At 36.8% G+C, this 15,995-nt stretch overlaps 1 protein-coding gene across 1 annotated transcript in view; it reads left to right on the forward strand.

Moving 5' to 3' along the window:
• Positions 1 to 15,995, forward strand: part of LOC105428961 (M-phase inducer phosphatase) — a 49,156-nt gene that overhangs the window by 3,276 nt on the left and 29,885 nt on the right. The window contains exons 2-3 of the mRNA XM_011641587.3: positions 9 to 302; positions 12,296 to 12,341. Of these exons, the coding sequence (XP_011639889.2) occupies positions 143 to 302; positions 12,296 to 12,341 (206 nt within the window). The 5' untranslated portion in view covers positions 9 to 142. The remainder of the gene's footprint in view (positions 1 to 8; positions 303 to 12,295; positions 12,342 to 15,995) is intronic.

A 15,995-nucleotide genomic window follows, 5' to 3' on the forward strand; every position in this document is an offset into this window, starting at 1 on the left:
TCTCCTAGAAGCCAACGTCGCACCCCTGCCTGACGTCGACTCGACGATAAATTCGAGAGATCGCATTTCGTGCATCTCCGACTTGGCTCGAGAACGAGTTGCTGTCAACGTTGATACAAAATAAACGTTCGATAACGCTAGGATGGAGAAGAGATCATCACCCGAGGTATCTCTTGGATGCCTCGGCAAAACGCCGGATACTGCGGACATCGAATCGCCGATGTCTAACATCGCCAGTAATCTGTCTAAATCGTCACTGGATTCCGGCGGTTCGAAAAAGCGGCATTTTCTACGTTCAAAAGGTACGTGACGAAACTAGCAAGTCGATACGAAATAACTCAAATTTTTTTTCAAACGCAGAAGAGATTTAATATAATGTATAATTAACTAGCATTGATCTTGAAATATGAACTAATTGAAATATGAACAATTTTTAACTTGTACATATTTTATTTTAAGAATCAATTTCCTAACTCCTCTTTTTTTTTTTTTTTTTTTTTTTTTTAAATTAGATGTTTGGTTATCTAAGAATAATACAACTATAAAATGTTATCCTGAATTATAGTAAAAATGAAATAAGACTTAAAAAATATATGAATATGTAACTTCAAAATTACATTTCGTTACAACAGATTAAATAATGTATTATGATCCAAGTATTAAATTAAAATAATTTTAATACAAATGTGAATTTTAATAATTATAAATGTTTATGGACAATATATATATATATATATATATATATATATATATATATATATATATATATATATATATATATTACATTTGAAACACAATGACTAATTGACATTTAAATAATGCTGATAATTCTAGCAACATTAGTATAATTTGCAATACTAGTAGATTATTTTTTTTCATAATGAGAAATGAGCGCGGAAACGGTAACCTTGGAGTTAATTTTAAGCAAAACGGATATCGATAAAGCGGAACGTGAGAGCCTTCCGAAAGGAATTAGGCGGTTTATATTCGGTAGGGATTTCCCCGTCCTTCAACGATTTGTGAACGTCTGTCGCCGGTCTGAACCCCGCGACCGCGCGAGTTCGCAGCCTCAAGCCAGTTCATCAGTGTTTCTCATTCGCGGAATTCGCGGAATATTGATTTTTTTTTTTTTATATATTTCTTTGACACCCTTTTATTTTATTAATTTCGTTAAACTTACTTTAAATTATTTCTGCATCAGTACATTACTGCTTATGTCGCGCGTTGTAATTGGGCATTTTATTTACCCAAACTTACACCCCTTTTGCGCAAAGTAAGTACAGATTGGCAGACACGCGATATCCATTTTTTTATTCATAAATAACTCGTAACTTTTTGATAACGTCGAGTTAATTAACACGCACGTTACGATCGTTGAGCACCCTCTCGCAACCGTGAGGCAAGTAGTAGCTCGTGCCGGGACCGGGGTTACGGGACCAGGTGCTCACCTGCTCCTTGTTGGGTGGCTGGTTAGGCTTGGCGCCCTCTTATATTCATGCTCTCGGCAGAAGCACTGGTAAGGTTCGCAATGCGCATGAACCACGGCTGGCCACGTTGAGGATGCTTACGGTACTTGGCACTGTTGAGATATCGATACTCGGATATCTTTCCGATTAATATCGATACATGGAAAACCAGGAGATTAAATGTAAATATTTATATATTTGAATTTTTTTATATATTAATTTTATTTTTTTATATTTGTATATTAGAATCTTGTTAAATAACTGTAATGTGATTTTTTTTCAATTTGTCGTTGGGCCAGAATTTTAATTGAACTCGTCTACTAGTAAGAATAATAAAAATATTCATAAGATAAGAAGATAGCGCTAATTATCCGCGGCACGAATAAACATATACACATGTCTGATGAAGTTACATTTACATATTTAAACACATCCAATGTGCACCGATACTGACCTACCCTCGTTAGACATCAACACATCGAGAGACCGTTAAGAATACAGCTGTCTCGCAAGAGGCTAGGGTCCCTGTTTCTGACTCCCTTTAACGCTACCTTTAAGCTAAACGTAAAGGTGACTGACCGATTCCATATCTTATTCCTTTAATGCCATAATTCGATGATGCGATGAAATGAAAAACCGAACAACATCCATATAACATCCATAAGAGATGAAAGAGTTTACGATTATATAAATTTACCTCTCGCCAAGAATACAGAACACGAGGCAAATAATTCAATTACTCATGCCCGCGATACTGAACTCGACATTTAGATGCTTCTTTTGATCTTTCTAATGTAATGATTTGTGATTCGTTAGTTTTGCTTACAATTTCTTATTATTTATTAACTTATTTTCCAACGTTGAAAACTAAGCGAGAACAAGCTTAACCGTTTAATCGCTTTTCAAAGCTATTAAATCGTTATTTTAAAATAAAGGTATTGATTGAAATAACATTCTATCATTAAATGGCAATAGAGTAAACATGTAAACTTTTACGGAATACACAATACTATCCTTTCTTCTCTATTTGATATACAAAGTATGGACTCGTGCTAAATTGGAATCCTTGTCATCGCGAATTAAGTTTGCATTTATCAAAGAATGTAGGAAATGTGTCTCTGAAATGAAAGAAATACACACACACACACACACACACACACACACACACACACACACACACAATTTGTATCGAAAGATCAAATACACCAGAATTTATTATTTTGTTACTCTAAGATAAGACAAAAGATTTTATATTTTTAAAAATATTGTAACTATAAATAAATATACAACAGTTTTTATGAACAATCATTATATTTTGAATATTGCATCGTCGCGTCTGAAAATACCATTGGGCACAGCCCAATAAATAAGGATTTTCTTAAAACATTTTTACGTTAAAATTTTTTTAGATAAATATATGCTTCACAGAAGTCACAATATTATGCAGAAAACGTAGGAAACACAGTTACATTATAATATCCCATCGCGATCTAAATTCTGATTTAATACATAGGATTTATTGCTTGCATGTATTTGATACTAAAATACTTCACAGGCAATGTAATATATAAATGGAATAAAATTCAATGTTTTTTGCTCATTCTAAAGTGTCAAAAATAAGCAAATAGCTTAATAAGTATGTTAAACATGAAGTTCTACAACGTATCATTTATAACAAAAGAATTTGTTGCTTATGATGATATATTGATATCAAAATATTCTACAGACAAAGTACCTTTACTGTGATATAATAAAATCTGATTTTATTGCTCATTCTAGTCGGAAATAAATAATTTGTTTTACGATCGTGTGCGCGAACTTAATATGGCTGCTATATCATATACAGCATATACAGAGAATAATTTAGATGAAGTAATCGATATAAACGTGCGCGTAGTATTCTACATCTTAAATAAAGATTTAGAGAAACAAAGAGAGATACCGCAAAGATACCGAGAGATATCGCGCGAATTGTAATCGGTATTAAAAGGGCGAAAACGCAGCGTTGGCGTTGGCGTTGGCAGCCGATCGCGATCTTTCCGCATCACCCGACGACGTTATCGTTGCCGTTGCAAATGCCGTCGTGCAATGGTATAGAAGTATCGTGCCACCACATGGCGCGTCCCGTTCTCGTCCGTTGCCTTGAAAGTCCGTTGTACGAGGGGTACAACGATGGCAAACCGGGACGAACCGGGAACGGGGCACCCCTATACATACCGGCTCTAGTATTGAACGCGCTATATCCGAGACGCGTGTTCGCCCGATAGCACACGCACACCATCGCCAGACACCGTCGATACGTCATCACACACGCCGCACACACGCACGAAACATGTCGCTCACGTGCAAATTAGGTAATTACTTGTGGACGCGCGTCTTCGAGTCGACAAGCATGCTTTCCTCAGCTCAAAGACTAGGACGATTCGGACCGTCGGCTAAGCCGGCGATAATCGGGATAATGATCAGCGTGTACCCTTTGCTTAGGGGAGAGAAGTTTAATTATGTCGCTTTTTAATTCAGCGAACGTTGTTTTTTTTTCTCCCCCCCCCCCCCCTCATAGCATTGCTGTTCGAAGCAATCTTAGGATTAATAATTTCAGGATGGAATTAGCATTGTGAACTGAATAGAGTATCGAAGTATTGCTAAAATATAACGTATAAAATAAAATACAAACGAATAAATCGATACAACATTCTGTAGATCATAGCAACATTGTTACATGATCTTGTGTTATTAACGCGTATCGGAAATCGAACCGTGTTCCCATATCGCGTACAGAACGGTTAATGGGGGAGATTGAAAAAACGCGACGGCGACCGTCGGCGCAGATGAGCGAATTGAACACTGCGAGAGGTGCTTCTTTGACCAATGGCTTTTCTATCAAGATTTAATATTTAAATGACGAAGTTTTATGCCGAGGCAAGGCTAAAGGTGCGGAAGGAAAGGAGGAAAGACCGCCAAGAGAAGAATGGAAGGGAGAGAAGAATGAAAGAGGTTTGAGTTTCTCGGGGTCCTCGGGGTCCCAGGCTATTAACATATCCTGTAGGGCCGGTAAGGCAGGTCTCGCGATATTTCGGAGAAGGCGAAGGTTGGCACTTTCGCAACCTTTAACGGTCGCGGGTCCGAATTACAAATCGCGAGATATGGATTCTCGACGTGAATCGCGTCGTGGAAATGTCGTTGCGAAAAACTGAAAAACACGAAAAGTCGAGAGCTCGTTTGATTGTACAACTGTCCTGATATAGATCGCGCGAAATGCATTCGATCGAGTCTTATCGTCTCAATTTTTGATATTCATTCTTTCGTCCCACCAATCTGCGATGAAGGGATCAATTAGTGAAGATCGCGATTATAATTAAGCGATAAAATGCGTATAATGATGACGATTGGTGCGCGCGCGGAACCATCCTATCCTCGAGAATGGTTACCACCCGAGGATTTCAGTTTTCCCTCTTCGCGGTTGCACCCGAAGGAGCACCTTGGCGGATCCGTTGGATGAAAAATTCGTTGAGCGCGTGCCGGCTGCACGCACGACTCGACTACCCCTCGTCTTACTACCCTCGCGGCCTACCCTTGCTAATGTCGAAAGATGGAAGAAGAATCGAGCGAGATAGAGAGAGGAACGAGCTTAGTTATCGAACAGGCCGAACGACCGACCGACCGACCGACCGACCGACCAATCAACCAACCAACCAACCAACCAACCAACCAACCAACCAACCAACCAACCAACCAACCAACCAACCCCCCGTTAGGCACTCTCTTGTCGCTTGTTTCCTTACCTCGGTCTCTCTTCTGTGTCTCGTCCCGATGTCTGGTCCCGATGCGTCTGGTCCCCGTCCCGTTTCGCAACTCGTAACGGGGCACACGCTTCAACTTTTATTCCCACCGACGACATTCTGTTCTCGCAGACTGTTATTCAACATCTATCCGCTTTCCTGTTTGCGTATCGCATTTGCGAACATGATGATCGGTACCGGCGTAACTTTTTCCTGAAATCGATTTTTCGACGATAAAAAGAGACGCGGCAAAATGCATCTTACGCGCAATCGACGCGCTTTTAACAAACATAACATTATACATTATTTCCGTGCGTCCAATAGCATGGGAATCTGAACGCAAGCTGTATTACACCGGTCTAGTTTCCACATGTCTAGTGATTTAAATAACGTGAATACGACTGAATACAATTAACTCGTAACTGTACAGGTTTTTATTTAGGCTAAAAAATTTACGTTTTTGTATTTTCCATTAGTATTTCATTGTATTATTCAACAATGTATTATTCAACATGTTCAATAAGATTCAGGTTTTTGGGCCTGATGATTATAATCTCATTCGCGTAATTTTAATAGGAATATTACCTGTGAGTATTTATTATAATTGTAATTTATTTTTTATTGATTTTAATGAATATCCTTTTTGTAATTGTATACATTATTACTCATTTTCAATTGGTGCAACTTTTCCATGTCGTTATTTTTGTAGAAATTAATTTACTATTTTATAGAATATCTTTTTTGAAACTGTTGTACCATTTCTATTTTAATGTAATTTTATTACAACAGGTGCATTTGGCATTTTTTAAATCTGGCTAACGAATCATTTTTTAAATCTTTTTTAAGATTTAAATTTTTAATATTCGTGTTTAATGCTTGCGTTAATCACTATTGATTATATTTGATTATATTAATGCTGTAAAAATGATCATGTACTGTTTATCAAATTGTATCTCAATCTTTTGATATTCGATTGCCTTATCACTTATCATTGCAAAAAACCAGAAACGGTTGCATGGGATTGGGGATCACCCTTCAGAACCCTTTAGAAACCGTACGCGGCGGGATACAGTAGAATACAACAGAATGATTCACGCACGCACATTAACCATAATGCTTGGGAATCTGGCTAACGAATCATTTTCAAACGGTATACATCTTTTTTTTACAAGCGATAGCCAGAGAGGCACATGCGAATCATCCTTTGAACAAGAAATTCACGTAGGTAAATCCGACTACATTAACAGTGTATAAAATAATGTGTAGGTAAATGTGACTATATTAACAGGAGAAATGAAAGGTCGATGTCCCAGTGGATATTTGTTTGCGGGAAGACCGATGATACCTGCGTTTTTAATCGAGACGGTTTTACGTAACGTACCTAACGTGAATATGATATGATAGAAGCCACGTGTAGAATATAGAAGATATCTTCCAATTTTAAGATTATAAGGTTATTTCAGATTGAAAATTGATGGGTTCATTGAAAAATTGAAATTTAATTCAAAAAAATTTATTTGTTAAATTAAGATAAGACATTATATAAACGCGCGCTTTTTTCTGGCTATTTTCTGGCATATTTTTTAATTAAATATAAAGTTCTAATAAATTCTGTCGCAACCGTATACCCGTCTACTTCGTATTATAAACAGCTCATGTCGTGTGACATGAAAAAAAATCATATTTACTATACACATTTTATTTCTCTTATAAAACAAATTCATAAAACAAATTTAAAAAGGAAATATCAAATATGTTCTCAAATTGAATCGATATTTTATGGAGCAATAGAGTCATCTCTGCGATATACCAGAAGGAAATTCTAGTTTCATTTCTATAGACACGTCAAGTTTTTACGAGTTTTAAGTGATTCGATGATTACGACAGTTAGGATTCGCAAGAACGATTCCGACGCGAAATGAGGGCTGCCGCCCTCGACGGGCACGGTGGGGTAGGTTACACCTGTGTGAGCATGTTTAAAATACATGGCACATGGTGTGTGCACGTTCTATCTCGTTGCACCGTGCGAAGCACCGCGTGTTTAGCGAAGCTGCCGATGCCAACGGCGATAGGCAGCTCGTTGGCGTTACAACATACTGTCTTTTTATCTGTCCGCTTTACCGCCGTCCCGACATATTACCCTAGATTATCTAATTTTCCGTTTGGACCATGTATATACGGGACGTGATCTTCCCCTTTTCTCTAGATGCAATTACACGCGTGCACGCACGCGTATCGCTCGCGTCGGGCGAATTCATAAACGTGGCGGGCTGTAACCGTGACACGCGCCGGTTGGACCGGTTGGTTCCGCCAATCGATATCGGATAGTCGAGCACGACCCTCGGTAACACATAGGCGACATATCTTGCATGATATTTCTTCTACGAGATATTTTTCATTTTCATTTAGACCACGTGCGATGCGTACGATGGTTCTGTACATGTATTGTGTACATTTTTATGAGTCGAATTGATACGTTTTATAAAATATGTGTAAACTAATTCGCGGTGATGTTACGAATGAAATGTAGGTAGATCTTTTGATCTTTGGTCGTAAATGAAAGGAAAGAGAAACGGAACAGTTTACAATCATATAATTTGGAATTTCTGATGATATCCTTTACGCACGGTTATTGTACGTGCGAATAGAGCTGCATAAGCCATATTAAAAATATAGCAAGGCAGGCAAGGATCACGCCCATCAAGGCGGTTAACCGAGGAATCGCGTCGGTGCTGACGAAGGCGCATAGCGTGACGAATTCACGTTCCTTTTGCATACACACACACACACACACACACACACACACTTAGTTCATATATCGCGCCAGCCAGTGGCAAAGTAACGCCACTTGGGGGGGCAGACATATGAGCACACATGGGGCGGCAGTCACCACCTGGCATCGCGTAGTCGTAGTTGAATACCCGACCCACCCCTATACCCGTACACGTAACTACGTATCCTGAAATGCGTGCACGGTGCGACCCCTCGACTTGGCTCGTGCCATCGTACATTGTCGTAGGATAGCGCGGCGTTTCCCATCCCCGAATGTTACGATAACGGTGGGAAGAGAGGGGTGATAAAAGAAGATAAAAGAAGTTAGCGAGACGTTGCAGGGTTGCAGGAAATCGAGTTTCTCTCTCATCCGTTTGTACCGCGTCTACCTTTCGTCTTTTCCTCCCTCTCGCGCGTCTCGTCGTTCGTTCGCGCGAATTTCGAATCTACTAAATGCTGTCGCGAGTTTTTATACAACGCAAGTTGACGTGCCGAGACAGTAACGAGACATAAGAGTCAATGAATTTGATGAGTTGATTCTAATATCGATCGCCATAAGCCATCTGTACCGTGTACATGCACGCACTATCGAATTTGTCTTTTGCGATCAACGACATTGCGTTGATGAAACGGATGAATATTAAATAAATTCCTTCCCTATTTCACCAATGAGAAAAGATTCTACATTGGAGGGTCGATAGATTATCGCCTGATCGGCTCACGTGGATGTCACGTATGAGTATGTCACAGGCAAATATCGTTCATTGCAGATTAATAACAAGCATTTCAATCGTCCCGCGATGCACGAATATTATATAAATATTTATTTTATAAATAATTTTTTTGCTAAATATTTTTCTTGAATATTTGATTACGAATTGAATTTTATCCGCTAGTCAAATAATTGTCACAAATATTTCAGTTTAAATTTAAATACAACTTAAGCCTAAATTCAAATTATTTTCAGACATTTCTCGAAATTTGGGTCAATGTTATAATCTTATCAACGTTGAAAAGTTGACTAACCACTGACAGTTAACGTGTTAACGTGTTGACGAGGTTTAACTGATTATTCATTTGCTTCTGAAAGCAGAGCTATAAAGAGATGGGCAATTGTCTAAAAATTCAATTAGTTGTAACGATTACGAGAAATCAAATCAGTTTAAAATCATTTGCGGTAAATACAATTCAAGGATATTATCAAGTATCTAGACGCTTCTGATTACTCTCTGTTTTTCTTTGAAGGATTATCATGAGAGTTGACTATATCCAGAACCGACATAAACACTGGATCTCATGGAGGGATAACAAAATTTGTCCTGAAATCTCTCACTCTTGCTCGCTTGCTCGCTTGCTCGCTTGCTCGTTTGAGGTAAAAGACAGACTGTGCTTTATTTTTAACTACACTCGCGGGATCCGTATCCTTAATCTCGTATGAGTACCCTACACTGGCGGAAAACGGCTGGCATGTACGTGTTCCTGGTGTTTGCGCGCGTGTAGGAAACGGATGTCGTGAGACGTTTATCTAAAATTAGACGCGTTCCCGATATCTCTCTCTCTCTCTCTCTCTCTCTCTCTCTCTCTCTCTCTCTCTCTCCTGCTCCTTCTTTCGCGTGATATTAGTATTATGATTTTGTCTGCTTGCCATATATGCTTTGCTTCGTGGCTTCGCTCTAGAGTGGAACCACGACCGTTGAAGCGTACTTGCACATGTTGCACAGCCGCAGCCGCTGCCTATTGCTCGCCGGAGAATGTCACATTAATTAGTGGGGGAGACTGATGTCGTTCTCGCAGTCGACTTAATATTGATATGACAAAGTCGTCGTGCTCGCATTGGCGCAACGCTTTATTATCAATTATGGCGAACCGACATACTGTCGACAAACGCGGGTGAATCGATGAGTAAGACAGACGTATGGTATTTCATGTTGCACTATCGGTAACTTTGATTATTAAAAGTCAATGTCTGCTATGTTCCGGATAAATTAGATATACAATTTTTAGACAATGCAGACACTTTGAATACATACGTCGATTGAAAGAATTGAGAAGAATTGTGTCAACTCGTCATTACTACAAACAAATAACATTTTTAATAATTCAGACACTAACAAATATAGATGCTAAAGAATATTGTTTTATTACATTACTTATTTGTTAGTTTTTCTTTCTCTTTCTTTTTTACAATTCATTCTTAAAATGTTATTTCAGAACAGACATAAATGTTTTAATCAGTCAGCTCGAATTTTAATTCAGTAGAAGTAAGGCCAAGTTGAATTTAATTACTTAATAAGATTCCGATGGTTGATCGTGCATTAATCCGCAAAAGGCCTCCGTATTTCATGCATAAATATTCTCGCCATCTGTTCGCAAACGAATTTATGACAAATCATTTATGACAAATTGCATAATATCTAAAGTGCAAGCAGGTTACTGCAAAATTAGCAATGCTAAAAAAATTTAAGTAGAAAGGGTATTGCACATTGCTATGAGAGAAACGAAGGAACATTCAGAACAACAATACGTTGACTTTTCCAAAGATCAAGGATTTCCATTTCAAACACATTTTGGAAATTCCTGCCTGGAAATTCGCGTGAATTCATCCTCTATGTTTCGACGTGAATAAGTAAGACACGCGAGGGTGTGTGTCACGGCTAATGCCTCCGACTTCCTGCGGAAATGTGTTATGGTGTATATATATATATATATATATATATATATATACACGAGAAAAATGCTTTTTTTTTAGTTCTGCTCTTATCTGCCATCTAATAGAAATCTTATTTTAAGATTTCACATTTCATTCTTTTTATATTTGATTCATTTCCATATACTTTCTTTTTTTTAATTTGATCCATGCCTGTTCGATGTCCAATTTGATTTTGATCGTGGCCGTTCGTGAAAGATACGTTTTATTCATTCTTCAAGATTACTTCAAACGGCTCGTGCATAACTATTGCCATTTGACAATAACAATTCCTCACGCGCCTATCAACAATGATCGCCGGGCGGAAGTATCTTACCGCGCGCTTGCCGGGCTAATACGATGATTTTTAATAATTAATATCTCGATTATTATCGCGAATATCACAAAATGGTATGGGATTTTTATGTTCATCTCGATCTCATCTATTTTTTTTTACGAGCGATGGCACAAGTTTCGCGGAACACCCTGTAATCTAATATATATATATATATATATATATATATATATATATATATATATATATAAAACACATTTGTTACACGCCAACTTGTTTCTTCACTGAGGATGCTCGAACACATTGAATCCCTCGTCTTTTCATTGGTGCGACATGAAACGATTAAACGACCGGTCCCTTCACGTCTCGTATTCTTCCGGTCTAACGGTAGACTGGTATCTTATATTATGTGGGAGATAGGAATGATTTTGTACATTTTGCGCGGCGAGTGGAAATAGCGATAGTCAAATTAACAAATCCGCGTTATTAAATATCTCATAGATACTATACATTCGATAAATCAGAATTCTTATCTCTAACAATTTTTAATGTAAAATATGTAAGAAGTAAATTACTTCTTGATTATCGCACTATTAATTATTATGCAACAATTTATCCAACAATGATAGAAATAATAGAAACTATCTCATAAGTAAGATGACATTTCTCGAGCCACATGGCACGCACGTGCGACCTATGTATGCCATATTTCTCGAATTTCAATATACCTGAGGAGCACTTGTCGCGCAGTTGACTCCATTGAGATTGCCGAGATTCGAAAATAGTGAATTGCAGATGATGGTAGCGATTCTACGACAGTAATAACGACAATAATACCGGGTGATAATTCTTGACCATTATCTCCCCGTTCGCTTCTGAAGCGTTTGGCAGCAGGACCAATTGTTGTTGGAACGAAAGCGAAACCAAATAAACGAACGAATGACCGCGAGAACGAATGATCGCGCGTGATTTCATGGCGGCATCTTTAAGATGACCGGTATTCGCGCCTTCAGTTCGCATCTTGTATGCGGTTAGAAGATTCGCGAGATTGGCGAATTGGGGAGGCGCATGCGGGCTCCATGTGCGGTCCTATGAAAGAGAACATGTGTTCTCTACGATAATCACGGTTACCGGTCCAGTCTTTTGTGCGCGCACGTAGACACAGGCGTGAGTTTTATTGTGATCTTTCTCCTTCGGCTCTCGACTCTTGAAACTCTCTCTTCTAAGATCCAGATTTCGGCAATGCTCTGCTGTGAAATATCATCACGCTCTAACATCTTTTTGTCTTTGATTTTAGGTATTCTCGGTGCCTCTCGTCGCGTGAACGATCAGAAAAATGAAGGGTGAGTCCACTTCAACTTTAATTTGCGCTCTATTAAGGAGGTTTTAGCTTTAGTTACTTCTTAATCGACATACAGCTCACTTTTAAATTTTTTTAAAATATTTAGTATAATAATATAATAAATTATATTTAATATAATAATATAAAAATATTTAGCCGTAAATGTCATTCTGCACATTATTATTTTTGTGTTATTAATTTTTTTATAAATAATTAATAACAAAAACTTACAAGATACTCTTTGATAAAAATAATAAAACATGATTGGAAGTTGAGTAGTAAATGATGTGTCTTTATATCATATATTAAAAATACATTATATAATATATTAAAAATAAATAATAAATATTTATTGAAAAATTATAGTATTGTACATATTATCGATTTATTATATAACTAAATCCTCCTTAATCGTATAATCTTTGTCTGTATGTGTAGTAAATAGATAGATATTTATTTATTCTCAGCATTCAAAGGGTTTATATTTTTAACGGTACAATATAATAATATTATGTATGGAATTTTATTAGCTTAATGAAAAAATTACGATTACTATTTAAACATTATTTGTTGCATTTATTACACAAAATTTATTTAATATAGGCGATAATATAGATATATAATTTAAAAGATTTTTATTGATTATATTTAAACAACATAAAATAATCTAGGAATCGTAGTTCTAATTTCAATTGCAACTCTCCTACATGAAGTCGAGACTTTTCTTAACTAGATTATTGATCTATTATGGAATAAAGATATTAGAAAGACTAAAGTAAAAATTTGAAGTAGAAAGAGAACGATTGAGACAAGTGTTTGCGACGTTGACGTTATTTGCTGTAACCTGCACAAGTCAAAAGTATTGTCACAGCTGCCGCGTTGTCTTTTAGGAGTTTACCCTCTTTCCGATATATATATATATATATATATATATATATATATATATATATATGCCGTCCGTGTCGACACTCTTGAAATGTGCTATGATATTTGATCGGCGCTTCAAAGTGAACAGTTTCTCAACGCGATTAGGAATAGCCGCACATCCATTAATTCATAGAAACGCGTTCTGTACGTGTTCTATTTGTCAGTTGCGTGAGAATTGGTCCTACGTTTTTCCACTCGTTACACCACCACCGAGAGCTCCATTCATGCTCGCGGTTCATTCATCGCGTCTCACCGAACGCCTTTCTCTCTTTAGACGCGGTCTCGTTTCGATGTTGGTATCGCCATTCTCGTATAGTGGATATATATATGTACGTTACCATACTACATCTACTCAGACTTAAGTCCAAGCTCGGATCCCATCTCAAACACAGGCCCCGAACTTCACGGTCTCTCTGCATTTCCCTCCTTTATCCTCCCCCCTCCCCTCCCTCCCTCCCTCTCTCTCTCTCTCTCTCTCTCTCTCTCTCTCTCTCTCTCTCTCTCTCTCTCTCTTCCAACATCTCTTTTTAATTCGAAAATGGAGGGAAATGACGGCGTCTTTGTCGTCACCTCCCACTCCTACCGGTGTTTTATGTATCCCCGCTATAAAAGAGGAAACATTCTGCTTTATCACATTATCTAGAGATATCACACACGTTTTTCCTGATATACCCTTTGGCAAAATGAAGAAAACTGCTCGTATCAAAGTTTTTTTATAATTGTGTTGGTAACTATAACGCTTCGAGAGAGAGAGAGAGAGAGAGAGAGAGAGAGAGAGAGAGAGAGCCCAAAGTAATGATTCTCTTTTTATGTCTTCAAAGCTTAAGTTAAATTTAAATTTTAATCGTATTATAATTTAATTAAATATCATAAATATAACATATTCTCTCAAAGAATAGTTTTTTATTTTGATTATAAATGCATTTTAGCCGATATATAAATAAATATTTATAACTGATATTATTGAGAAATATTTTTATTAAAAAAAAAAGAAGAGACCAAAAATCATTTCTCCTATTATACTTATCGAAATTTGCTCATTGTAAGTAGAACTTTTTAAAGTTTTCCTTGCTCTAAATATTTGCAGCTTACAAATGTCAGTGTCTCGAAGTATAATTTACATTTTTTGGGTGGTCCTACAGATTTAATTACACGTGTTAGATTCTTCGTAAAATCGAAGGGTATAAAATAACGTGGGATATCTGAAACGCTGACGGGTAAAACGAGCCGGTTATTCCTTGAGAATTACCACACCCACGCCTTTTATCCCTTGTGCATAGTTCGTGAAGTAATCACCGTACCGTTGCGTGTTCGCGAAAACATATACACAGTTTAAGATATAGAGTATTATTACGTTGATTATTACGTCTTATATATCGGAAAAAAATCGATAAAAAATATCAAAGTATAATAAAAAAAGTATAATAAAAGTATAATAAAAATTAATTTATTCGTCAAATTTGACGCGATTTATCGTTTATCAGGATAAGAAAATTGTTGCGTAGAAGTTCGAGCATCTTTGTGATTCTACCGTGGATATTAACTCAAGAACGTGAAGAGATATCGTAATTAAGAACGTGGAAAAGCGGTTTTCTTTGTTGCCAGGCAGAGAATTTATTTCCTCTCTTGGTATGCTTGGTTTCTTTAAGAACCTTTCTTGATGGTTCCAGTCATCTACTCCCCTCATCTACCCCCGCGACTGGTCCCATCTTCCTTCTCCTCTCTTACGTTCTTCACCGCCTCTATTTATCTTGGTATGAAGAGAAGTATACGACCTAAAGTCTACTTCAACGAAGAACGTGTTCTACGACGTAGTATTCGAATAGATGTAATCTAACGGTCGAAATTTTAATAGTCAGGTGCTGGAAGTCAAATAGTCACTGTACTTTAATTTATTTCGTTTAACTTTACAAAGAAAAGTTTATCTCAATCTTCTCTTCTTTTCTGAGCTGGATTGCGAATTAAAAAATATATTACTTGTACAAAAAAAAATAATCTTCATAGTTTTTATCGCTCAAGTATAATGTAGCAAAAAAGTTTTTTTTAGAATTGAGACTAGTTTTAATTATATTTATTAACAATTCAAGAAGCAGCAAAAAAGAAAACACACAAAAATAGATTATATAAATAATAAAATAATTTTTTCTTTTTCTTGACTTGAATGTAAAGTATCGATATCAACTTGAGTGACTGTATATCAATTAATGGCTAATCGTTATATAAATATCGCAATCGACTTTTTTATCGATGTGGATTACCATTGTATTGTCCTCGATCGGAGTAAGTGATTCTACGAGCGCCATTTTTGTCGACTGCATTAAAGTTTAAACTTTAAACTTTATCTTAATATTACGATAACCAGTATGTTTGAACTGCGCCCTTCCCAAGAAGATCTATCGTGAAAACTCGCGATATAGATAATAATGTTTGCGTACAAGCTAATCAGGAAAATCAGAAAAGATCGAGGTGCCGACGATGAAAACGATGGGATTGGTTAAACAAGCAGAAAAGAAAAAAAAACAGGAAGATCAGTAAATGAATTGAAGCATTAAAAATGATCATTAAACTCATTTGACATGTAAACTTATGCGAAGAAAAAGATTTATCACTTTTTATAGCTAAATAGTTTGTTAATTTGCATTATCATTGCATTATCGTATAAAAAAGAAAAATTTTTGTGCTTTTCAAGGTGCTTTTATTTTTAAATCTACAACATACAAATGATGCC

The sequence above is a fragment of the Pogonomyrmex barbatus genome, unplaced genomic scaffold (genome assembly GCF_055798465.1).
Source record: "Pogonomyrmex barbatus isolate J1 unplaced genomic scaffold, ASM5579846v1 scaffold9, whole genome shotgun sequence".
In the NCBI taxonomy this organism is placed as follows: Eukaryota; Metazoa; Arthropoda; class Insecta; order Hymenoptera; family Formicidae; genus Pogonomyrmex; species Pogonomyrmex barbatus.